At 38.9% G+C, this 12,307-nt stretch overlaps 2 protein-coding genes across 2 annotated transcripts; one reads left to right on the top strand and one right to left on the bottom strand.

The window, feature by feature from the left end:
* Positions 1–2,279: 2,279 nt before the first annotated feature.
* On the bottom strand, positions 2,280–7,225 carry med21 (mediator complex subunit 21). Its single transcript, XM_071502837.1, has 4 exons — positions 7,070–7,225; positions 6,624–6,738; positions 6,076–6,176; positions 2,280–2,965 (listed from the first exon to the last, which is right to left on the bottom strand). Exons 1-4 carry the CDS (start codon positions 7,109–7,111, stop codon positions 2,786–2,788), a joined length of 438 nt encoding a protein of 145 aa, XP_071358938.1. The 5' UTR covers positions 7,112–7,225; the 3' UTR covers positions 2,280–2,785.
* On the top strand, positions 7,186–11,734 carry fgfr1op2 (FGFR1 oncogene partner 2). The gene is made up of 6 exons (XM_071502836.1): positions 7,186–7,459; positions 8,473–8,609; positions 8,941–9,058; positions 9,421–9,563; positions 9,765–9,878; positions 11,253–11,734. The coding sequence occupies exons 1-6, from the start codon at positions 7,435–7,437 to the stop codon at positions 11,388–11,390; spliced, it is 675 nt and encodes a 224-aa protein (XP_071358937.1). The 5' UTR covers positions 7,186–7,434; the 3' UTR covers positions 11,391–11,734.
* Positions 11,735–12,307: the final 573 nt, after the last annotated feature.

Here is a 12,307-nt window from a genome sequence, read left to right as displayed (position 1 = left end):
GAAAGGGACTCGTGGTTTCCGCTGGCCAATTGTATGTGGAAAATAAATATGATTGACAGGTGTATCAGCCAATGACAAGCTGTAAATCTCAAGGGGTTGTGTTTCAGGGCGCAGGTTCATTTGGTTAGCAAGCACATGCAGCTATGAAAGAATACAGTGGCCACAGTAGTTTTTAAGTCTTGTTACATAATTTTATTGATTATGCTTGGTGCAAACCCCTACTAAAAGATTCAATATTATTGTGATGCTTTTTAGAATTATATTAGATAAACATTACTGTAAAATAATCAGTTCCTTCAGCCATAAATAGAAAATGCCACATGAAGCACAAGAGGGTATCAAAGGTCAATAAAAGGTCACATTGTGATGAAAATTCAGTAGGATGTTAATTGATATAGCTGATCAAGAAACATTTACCAAAATAAAATAAAACTACATGAGTTATTTTGTATATCATCATTATACTGTATAAATGTGAAAGTAAAGCTGTAATCTATACCCCATGGACGTGTTATTGGATTACTTCAGCCCGGTGGAGATAAAAGCACCATAAAATGTGATAAAGACAACAATAAAATCTTCACAGAGTGCGACAGACAGACCACAACTATGCTCTAAGGATATCCTAAGAGACATTTCTATTAAAGCAAGATCTGAAACCTTTTTGGTGTAACAGTTCAAGATGGCTGTGGCTTTGGTCAAAAATACAGAAAGTAAAACTAGACACTGCAGATCATGTTTTCACATTTTAACACTATTTTGATGTAAAGATTCCTAAGGATAATGACTTCTGTCCTTCAATCATCCCAGCAAGGGTTCTTAGAAATGTACTTGCCTTATCTTAAGGCTTTTCCTTATAGACTTGTCTACGTGAAAATAATGCAGTAACACATTACCTTGATTACTACTACTGCTGCTGCTGCACAGGTTGGTGGGTGAACTTTCTCAGCCATAAATCTCCTTATTTGGACAGGCTGAGTGCTTTTATTGTTAGAGCCATGATGTCAACATGAGGGTGGGTGTACCCTGCTAACACATCTGGGTGTGGTGTCTAGTAGACAAGGTTGTTTTTATATTTCTCACATTTCTCACATCAATGGGCCCTACTGAGCTGTGACACAGCACCTATTTTTAGTTTTGGGCTATAAACTCTCTGGCCTGCAGCCTGCGCTTCGCAAAGTTCAGTCTGAAACACTTAGACCCCCGAGCCACATGAGTGATGTTGATTTTGAGATGTTAACAGTTAAAATTATGATTTTTTTTCTTCAGCTTTTTTTTTTTTTAAATTTTGTTATGGCTTTTTTCTTTTTTTTTTTTTTACAAGATTCAAATAAGTAAATACATAAATAAACAAACAATGAATTAGTCAAGTGTTTAGTGTTTTTTTAATTCAACACATGAATCATCTTATGTCGTTTTGCTTTAAAAAATGTGCACATACAAAAATTATTTCTCTTATCTTCATCTTTCTCTTCAAAGAAACACTTTTGATGTCATAAAAATACATTTTTGGTAGATTATGCAATTTTAGTGCAGTGTTTTTTTTTTTTAATCCAGGACATCTTGAAAAAAAAAAGAAACAGAACAAAGAACAAAGTTGTCTTTTTGCATTCTGGGAATTTTCTGATTTCTTATACTGACACTTGAATTTCTTTAAGTTCCCATGAAGTTCATCTTTAAGTCGTCAGCAGCTCTCTTCCCCATTTCAACCCCCCTTCCTCTACACTATTTTTATCGTGGTTATAAAATCCTCTCAAATGTGATGAAATATTCTATAACCAGAGTTTTGTTCCTTAAAACAGTGGTTCTCAAAGTCAGGTCCCCAGCAAAAAGGGCAATGAATTATTTTCACTATAATTACATCCATAAGTAACACAATGACAGAATATTTGACTATTTTGGTCATGAGTTACTCTAATAAAACAACAAATAGCAAAAACCTTTTTAATTTGTTTAATTTCTATCAGTTTAGGGCTCCTGGATGTGAAAACGTTTTCAGAACCACTGCTTTAAGTGGTTCTGAAGATAAAACATTTCCATCGGGCACCTGTGGTGTTTACATGTTAATTGTAGGGGTCATACTTTTGTTTTATCTACATGTTATATTTCAGTTGTTTAACAGATGGTCATGCGTACAGTGACCGTCCTTCCCTGAAAAGCAGAAGTGTGGTCATGGTGAAAAAGTGAGGTCATTTCAACAACTATTTAGAGAAAAGCTGACATGAAGATAACAACCACACTGGTGTACTTTGTGTTTCAACAAACGAAATGGCCAAAGATTTTGTTGAAGCTTTATTTCAAAAAAAAAAAAAAAAAAAAGGAAAAATGACTGTTACATTTACCGAAAACTGATCGAACTTTTAAAAGCAACCAAAATGAGAATTATGATCATTTCATTCATAAATATCTACAAAAACAGATTGAGATACAAACCAATATACAACATATACTGTACAGAGAACATACAAAACCTGACAGACTCTTTTAGACCTCAGGGCAGAATTTTTGCAAACTTTTTGTGTCAAGACAGAAGCAAAAAAACTGTGTATGTGAGGATTCCTTCTTTTTTTTTTTTTATTCCTCTCCAGCTGGGTTTCAGGCCAGTACTTTTTCTGTAAATATCCAGACTTGTAAAAGATTCCTGTCAACACAAATCTGGTCAGCGTGTATTTCTCCACATACATGTAAGGACACACATTCAGACACATTCAGCCTGTGTCTGAGTGTAATAAAGAGTCAAAACATGAATGGAATTGTCCAAAATTGTATGATGTGCACTGTGGGGTCAGGATTCGGCTGGTGAAGGCTGGCTTGGTGCTCCGTTGCGGGTGCGGAGCTGAGACTGGGCTATGTCAGCCAGAGCGCTCTGGATCTTCTCCAGCAGCATATCGCCGCGGTAAACCACCTCCTCCAGACGAGCTGCTGCCTCGTGGTTCTCCTCTTCCAGCTGCCGCAGACTGGCCGCCTGACGAGAAGGCACAGGAGGTCAGATTTGTTGTATCTGTATTACTTCAGTTTTCTGGGCATTTATTCAGATCAAGTTGTGGTGCAAACAGCCCTTGCACTAACCCACCACGGCTGCACGCTGTGTCCTGAGGCCTCATTATTAATGTCAGGAGGTTACTAACCTCTAACTTGCCTGATGACGATGTGACAATAACTGCATCCCACAGCAATGACAACATACACTATGAACACCCTAACAATGTAGTCGTTCAATCACAAAATACCTAATTTAATGGGAAAAACACATAAACCAAAAGTAAGTGAGAAAAACACAAACTCTTTGAGACACTCCCCTCTGGCAGGAGGCTGCGGTCCTTCAGGACCAAAACCTCTCGCCACAAAAATAGCTTCTTCCCATCTGCTATTAGCCTCATCAACAAGGCTAGAGAGCCCCACTGTTGCTGATCAATTGCACCAATCACCAGAAAAATTCCTTGTATGTGAAAACATACTTGGCAATAAAACTGATTCTGATTCTGATTCTGAAATGTTATGTATTATTATCATTACATTATTTCATGAACCTCAATTTTTATTTCTATAGGACCAAATCACAACAGAATTTATTTCAAGGCACTTTTCAAATAGAGCAGGTCTAGACCGTACTATTTACCCAACAATTCCCACCATGAAAGAGAGAAAAAACATTAAACATTAACTTGTGTCACGTGCAAAAGTTTTGGCACTGTGCTAAGTCACCACTTGGTAACAAAGAGCTCAGTTTTAACTTCATCTGTCCTCACAGCACTCGTTTCCAGAGCAACACCTGGCTTATCCAGATGTTGCTTTGCAGACTTCAGTTGTGACTTTTGTAGTGAAGTTTCCTTCTGATGGATCCTCCATGTAGACCCGGTTTGTGCAGCAGTCAAACAGAGCACCACGACTCCTGTGCCAGCTGCACCTTCCTGCAGCTTCTCAGTAGACAGGCAGAGGTTTGTTTTGCCTCCCTGTCCAGCAGACCTGCACTTTCATCTCAACGTTTTCTCAGTCTGCCAGATCTTGTCTTGACTTCCACAGTCCCCTTAACTCTTAGTGACATTTCAGACAGTGGAAATCTGAAGCTGGAAGCACTTTAAAGCATCAATTAGCTTCATTAGCTTCATCCTTCACAGAGGAGCTTATGTTGTCGAGCGTCACCACAAGGTTTGAAGAGTCAGAGAGTTTATCATCAGCTGACGGTTGCTAACACAATTCATGACCTGCCTCACAAGTCCTAATGAGTCAGTTAAGGCCTAATGAGTTAATGACGTTAGGACTTTAAAAGGAGAAGGCTGAGCAAACTTTTTGCACATGACAGAATTACTGTTTTATTTTATCATGAAATAAAAAGTAACAGCATTTACATTTGAAGAAAGACTCATTTTAATGCCTGCTTGCTGCAGAGGGTGTATTAACTTCTTTTCACTTTAAAAACCAACAAAATCTGTTGTTTGCCCCGTGGTTCCCAAACATTTAGATACTGTAAATAAGAGAAAGTTTGTGATTCCTCATGGTAACATTTTCTGTTGCTGTATGTTTATGTCTGGATTTTATGCTGCTTTTTACTGATCAGCAGCTGCATATCAGGCTGTGAAGAAATTCACAGAGCTGCTGGTCGGTTATAGTTAAGGTTTGAGATGACAGACATCCCTTTGTTATGATTTTACAGAGAAAAAAAAAATTAACAGATGTAAAGGAAGTGATTCACAGGTGTGCACAGAGTCCGGTGAGGTGTGACCGTGCAGCCGACACTTTCACTTATTAAATGCTTCACAAGTTGAAATGTCTGCGGTGAGACAGATCTATTGAGCTAAATTAGTTGTGCTGACATCATTCATTTACTGAACGCCATATGAAGACCCATCTGTTGTCAAGAAGTTCACACACCAAGTGCTTCTTTGGTAAAGTGAGGATATCCATGGGCAGTATCCTCATGTGAACTTGTAATTTCAAGAGAGGAACTAGAATAACAGCAACAGTGTTGATCTTTCCTCTCATATTCTGCAAATCATCAATTAACAGAAATAATGTCTTTTAAAGTCACTTTTATCTAAACTAATACAGGTGGTGATATGAGCACAGCAAAGATTAAAGAAGCCTTCTTTTTGAGTGAAATTTCAAAGCTCAAAATCTAACATAGAAAGCTGCAGTTTTAGTGCTGGAAACGGCCTTTTGCAGCATTGCAAGTTGTACTTTTTGCTGTTCTGGGAAACTTTCAATTCCTAACATTCGGGTGACGCAAACTACAACTTAGCTTATGAGGAAACATAAGAATCAGTATCATCCTCATCACTGTGTACTGATATTTAAAGTTACATGTTTTGGAGTGTGTAGATTTGCATTGATGATGACTTGTTGATGTGTATGTGAACCCAGTGACAAAAAGGCAGTAAAGAAAAACATGGGAAGCCAAACTCAGCTGTTAAATCAGCTATACTAATAGTTATTCCAGATATACATCAGTCCCTCACTCATATCATTTGCCTTTTTTGTCACCCAGTTACTGCATCTGGATCATTTGAGTTTGACCTAATTTCAGGAGAGGAATCACTTACTGACCCTGACAAATTTAGCAACAGCAGAGTCTTTATCAGACCATTAAATACAGTACAAACAATTATTTTGTTAGAGGATAAGTAGGATTTAGGAAAGGTAATATAAATATACAGAAGAAATTAAACACATTAATATGTATGTTGCAGTGAAAAAAAACAGTGTGAAAGTAGACTACAGTCATTTGGTTGTTTATTTTATATCCATGATCAGACATCTCTCTCTCTGTTTTCAGAGTCAGCAGCTGTTAGTGTTGATGACAGCTGCCCATTCTTTCACCTGGCTCCCTCTACTGGCTGAAAGCTAGAAGTACTAACTGGGCTTTGGTGTGTTCATCTGTTTAAACGCTTCTGGGCATTTAAACCTGGCTCTCCAAGAGAGAAACGTTTCCTAGAGACTTTAGCTCAAACATAACAGGACAATCCTGAGTCATAATTGTAGGATTAATAGATCCCACTGAGTCAGACTGCTGTTGATTTTTCAGGAAAAACTGAGAAGAGAAATAAAAGTCAGAGAAGTGCTTGTGTGTGTGCTGACCTGCAGAGCTGCTGTTGACTCCTCACTGGGCAGAGAGTCAATTAGTACATCCACGTCTTTGGCTGTTCTGGCTATCAGGGCTGCAAACAGCTGGGCATATTCTGGACAGAGAGAAAAAAAGAGTTGAACCAAAATACAAGGTAAACTTGTACCATGCCATAATTTTCTGGATTTTTCTCCAAGGCACAGTCAATACAGTCTATACAAACTTCTGACCCACTGAAATTGTGGATTGAAAGTGAAACAATCTGTCTGTAGACAAATGTTGGAAAAAGTACTTGTGTCATCTACAAACGGATGCCCTACTGGACTCGCCAAAACTATAGTTTGATAGCATGATATCTGTGGAGTGGTTAGAAAAATACTTTCAATTACTTCAATGTAAACTTCTGACTTCAACTGTATAACTTTTTTAATGCATTGTGGACTGATTATTTCTGTCAACTGCCCATCAGTTAAGTGAGATGGAGAGGCAAGATACATTAAACGAGAAGACAGAAAGTAAATAAAAAATGAAAACGGCTATAAAAGAGGTAAAAATAAAGCACCTTCGGTTGGGTTTGCGGGCTGATCCTTGTTGATAGCCGTCTGGATGTTACTGAAGGAGGCAGGAGGCGCACATTGTTGCAGGACGCCGATGGCATTACAAAACTGATCTGCAAGCTGGACACAAAACAATACCATAAATGGATTACAGTTTAACTCAGGGAAGCTAATTGTTGACTCAGAGTCAGCCACCCGTTTGTTGTTTTGTAATTTTGCCTGACAAATGTTTGAGTGTCCAATACAACCTGAAGCTGAAGTTGTTTCGTGATGCAGGCCCCTAGTCGTTAGCTACCTTGCTACATGTAGCAATGTTATCAGGTTGCTGACATATTAGGGACACTGCTTCAGAGTATCTGCTATTTTCATATGATATAACTAGTCAAGTTTGTTATGTATGTAGCTGACTATTATCTACGCTATCATTGTCAAAACTCTAAATTTGCCTTACCGAATTGACAGCGTCTTGTAGCTGTGTTAGCCTATCCGCCATGTTTTCTGTAATTGAACGAAATTCCACTCATTCTCGCGAGAATGTCATGATATCTTAAAATCTCGCAGAATTTGACGGTATTTGGAAGCCTTGGTTGGCTTATGGTCGTTTTGATTAGCTGTATACAGTTCAGACTCTCTACAGAGGGAGTGTTCGACTCAATTAGTCCTTATCTGCTATTATCTCATTGTGTTTTAAAAGAGAATAGAGCTGCGTCAGAGCTTTTACTTCAACTTGTTGCTCCTTGATGGGGACTAATGTTAGCCTGTAGCTAATGTTAGCTACCAAACATCAACAGGAAGCAACGGACTTGCTAAATTCCAATGTCTTGCACTTTGAGCTCTCCAGGTACAGCAGTTTATTCTTTAATTAATTAACTAACGTCAATTATATGTATTTTGAATGGCAGTCGATCATTCCGACCAACATGCTTGTAATATAGGCCTTAAGTGGATTTGCACAACAGCTTTATTGTGGTTAGTAAGTCAGCTAATAAGTTAGCAAAGACTGAGGTTTGTGCGGCTGGTAACATAATGTTACTCCTAGTCGGTTAACTGAACTAGAAATACTAGAGTCTGTAATTGTCTTAAATTTGCTACAGTTAATACAAATACGGCGCACCAGAAACTAAATATATCAATGTAATGTTAGCTTGTGCGAATTAGCTGACACCAGCAGCTGTCATCCAAGGTGTGACAAGGTTAGCAACGAGCTAAGTAGCATACACTGTATTTTTGGTTGGCACTCTGTTAAATCATTTTTCATCATCATCTTTTTACTTCATTTTTGCGATTGTTGTTGCAATTTAAGTTAGTTTCATTGACTTTACTGACTAACTGGACACGACCTAGAGATGTACTCATGGGGAGCTTCAGTTTCTTTAAGTGGTGGAAGGAGTAGATTGACGAGGCACACTCTGCGTTATCAAGACGAGTTTATTACGAGATATCGAGAGATAAAAGCCGGATTAAAATGCAAAGTACAGGGTTATAAATAGTGAGGGCAGGGCAGGCCAGCTGGGACTAAATATCACTGTGTTTGATCATATTCAGGCTGCTATTACTTTCACAAGATACTGTGTATGTAATATGTAAGGAACCAGTCATTAGAGGTGTTCAGTGAAACAGAAGAAAACCCCAGCCTTTATGACACAATTTAATATTTTATTGATGATTTATATTGCAGTGAATTGATTGGTCTATGGGTGAACTTGGTATTTGTTACACTGACATACCTCCCATCTCTAAATGGCAACATTATCCAGTTACACAGTGAGGAACCTGCTCCTCTCTATTACAACTAGAAAGCTGTTGTCATTAAACTTTCATAGTTCCTTGTAATAATGACTTGTATTTTCTCAGGCATGAACTGTACCTTAGAGAAGGTCTTGGCAGATGCCAAGTCATTAGTGGAAAGACTTCGTAACCATGACAACGCTGCCGAGATGTTAATCGAACAGACAACATCCCTCAACAAGCGAGTGGAGGCCATGAAACAGGTAGGGTGCCACATGAGGACACACGGTGCTGATTAGATATGAATGTTCATTATATAGATGCTTTAATACAAAATTATAAGAAACTGACAATAAATAGATGAAAATAAGTATAAGGCAGTGAGGTTAATCACCTGTTAAGAGGCCTTTTTTCATCTGTTAAATATATTTTTTATTTGAAACTCCAATGACAAAACTATTCAAAACTAATTTTAACAATGAGTCTGGTTCAGCACTGTTTTTCAATTATGATGTATTATGATGTCTTAATATTTTTATACTTAAACCTTTCAGTTGTTAATTGAGAGCTGGTTTGGTTATTTCTTGTTTGCAGTACCAGGAGGAGATTGATGCACTGAACCAGGTTGCACGACATCGGCCTCGCTCCAGTCTGGTCCTCGGGATTCAGCAGGAAAACCGTCAGATCAGAGAGCTCCAGCAGGAAAACAAAGGTCGGTGTATTGAATTTTGTGTTCATGTGGCTGAATACTATCTATTTAGATTCAAAACTTTGATGTTCAATGTTTAGTCTGTCATAAAGCCACATGTTGTTCACTTGAATGACACAGTTAATTTGTTATGTTTTTGTTGGATGATTGGCCCGTATAGTGGTCCAGTTCTAATGGAAACACTCACATTTGTTTAATCGATCGAGCAGGCTTTGGAGCTGAGTCACACTGGTCACTACTGTTCACAATACACGCTGTATTTTTAGCAAAATAAAAGAGGTGTGGTTGCTAATCACAAGGGAACAAGAAGCTTTTTGCAGTGTGGTCTCCTACACAAACCATATTTCTGTTTCTTCTTCCTGCAGAACTCCGGACATCGCTGGAGGAACACCAGTCTGCGTTAGAGCTCATCATGACCAAATACAGGGAGCAGGTGTTCAGGCTCCTCATGGCCAGCAAGAGGGACGACCCTGCCATCGTGACCCAGCTGAAGGAGCAGCACACCTCGGTTAGTAATGACCACCTGTTGCTTTAGTGACTGGTAATTTTGGATACCTGGGTTATCCCATAAGATGTTCTCTCAGTTTTCTCTAACAGATTGTGAACTGAACAAAATCTTTTCAGCTACATGTACTCTCAATTCAGAAACACCCCTGGTCTCTCATTAAGGTTTTCATTTTTATCTTTCTTTTTTTTTTTTTTTTTACAGGAAATGCAGGCGCACATAGACAAGATCAATGAGATGGCCACAGTAATGAGGAAGGCAATAGAGGTGGACGAGGGGAGGATATGTGAGGATGAGGAGAGGATTAAACAGCTAGAGGTAAAAGCAAATGTTCTCCTCTGTTGCACAGTTACATCCAACAATTCCAAATACACAAGACCCTAGTCAACTACATAAAACTGGTGTGGGGTGCAGACCTTTGTCTGTGCACAGAGGTGTCCAATCGAAACTTATGAACAGATCCAACTTCATGTCAGTCCCGTGCTATTGCGTAAGTGAATAATCAAAAATCAAGTTCTTTGGATAACGAAAATGTGTTTCCATCTGGTCCATTGTTTTCTGCAACTGTATCAAAGCCAAGGAAATTGTTGTATTTTCAACATGCTCAATACTTGGACACATAATGTGCACGCTTGTCATAGCCTGACTTGTACTACTGTAGCTTACACTTCAAATAACACCTGGAGTATTCAATCATTTGTTGAAAGAATGGATGACCGATATTTTCTGATGCTGTTAAAGGTTTGTTGCATCTGTAATGTGTAAACAGACCAATATTAAGCTTTTTCACTAATTTGAGATGCATTCAAAGTGCAAAAATGCTGATTCTTAGGCTGTTAGTTAAATTGTTAAATTAGTAATTATTTTTGGCTGCTCTGGGGAAGTGGAACAAGCTGTCAAAAGATATACATTTATCAGCTGGACAGAGCTTCGGAGAGTTGAACCATTGCGTATGCAGTTTGTCATCCAATCAGTCTATGATGTTCTCCCAAACCTGATCGAGCTGCATAGCTGGGGCATGGCAAACACTCCAGTGTGCCAGCTGTTCCAGAAGAGGGCCACCTTGGAGCAGTTCCTCAGTTGTTGCCAGAAGGCATTAGGGGAAGGGAGATACCTCCGCCACCGTGACCAAGTCCGTGGCTAGGAGCACACAGTAGGTTTATCAGAGAAACCTCAAAACCACTACTGTGAGCTGAAAGATGCTAAAAAGCTCCATAGAGTTGAGTGATAATTCTCTGTGGGTCGATCATGATGAGCCAAACATTTTCAATTTCACTGTTGTTTGCTCCATTGTTAATATTAAATATTAATCAGTGCAGCTTTAAATGAAGTATATGCACATCATTACATCATATCAGAAAATGTGCATTCAGTCATTACATATATCATCTGCTGTTGGTAGATGCTGCAATTTGGAAATAGTTGAGAGAAAGGTGATTAGAGAGACAACAAAACACACAAGTCCAAAATAGTCCCAGTTTGAAAAGCCAATAATAAATGCAGATGCTGACAGACATTTAATGTGAAAGCAGCTCCAAACATTTTCCCATACAGACGAGTCTCGTTGTGCAAAGCTGGTGGTGTATTTGGTAATGCGACTTATTTGGATGCACAATTGTGCAGCATGAGCTGTAATAGATTTTGCAGTAGTGGTGGTAGTGTTTCATCTAAAGTTCTGTGTGTGTCTTTCAGCTGGAGAACAGTGGACTTCGAGAGCTGCTGGGAATCAGTCGCGAGGCCTTCCTCGTTCTAAAGAGAGAAGACGCATCAGAGAGCACGTCACTGTCGCCGTTGCTGACCAGTGCTGACGTCAGCTTACGAAAAAGTTAGAGCCCAGGTCTCTGCCCAACCCCCCCCTCCCCCAACTGCTGCCACTACTGTGTACAGTATGTACAGTCTGTTGCCACATACCACTTCACCTTTCACCCTAAAGACTCTTCCAGTGAACTTCCCCCTTGTCCAGGTGCATTTACAGCATGATGCTACAGAGTTGCATCCTCGTCCGGTGATTCAGACACAAGCAGTGTGTACTCATCTTTTTATGTTTTTTTTTTGTGGTACTTCTGTTATCTTGTGTATTTGCCAGCATGCATGAACCTGTGGTGCCTGCAAGGTTTTAAAGTGTGAATGAGTAAAAGAAGGGCTTGAGTTTAAATAAATCTGTAAACATGAAATTGTCTCTGCTGAGTTCATATGGATGTAATTTAGCTCTCTCAGACAACATAGACTTCCATGTTTCTGGTTCTGTTTGGGTGGCTTGTGCAAGTAACCAACTTCTCACTTTCATCACTCTTGTTGTTGTTACACATTGTCAGCCGCAGCTTAAAAGAAGGAATAGAAACAGTATCCAACACACAGGATGTGCTGTAACACCCAACTATCCCTTCTGCTGCAGAGCTGCAGCAAGCCAGAAGAGTTGTAAAAACATATTTCCACATTATGGTGTTTATTTTAATATCTCAAGAAGAACATTTCTGTAAATGCAACAGATTGAGTCCAGCAGCCTTTTCAAGGCTTTAAAATAATTATGTCTTGATAAAATAAATGGCTTTGAGGTTATGATTGGTTATGGTTTGAGAGCTCCCACTTTGCCACTATTTCCAACATCCACAAATATCATTTTGAATCCTGTGTCGAGTTTATAATGGAGTTTTTTATATGTGGCATGTAATCACAAAAGACGACCCTCCAGTTATAAATACTAAATCAAAGATCTGAACAAAGCAAGAGTTTGAAAACGTCTAACT

Source organism: Trachinotus anak, unplaced genomic scaffold (assembly GCF_046630095.1).
Source record: "Trachinotus anak isolate AG129_WGS33_773 ecotype Australia unplaced genomic scaffold, CSIRO_AGI_Tana_v1 ptg000018l, whole genome shotgun sequence".
In the NCBI taxonomy this organism is placed as follows: domain Eukaryota; kingdom Metazoa; phylum Chordata; class Actinopteri; order Carangiformes; family Carangidae; genus Trachinotus; species Trachinotus anak.
This window is presented reverse-complemented; position numbering and strand designations above follow the sequence as displayed.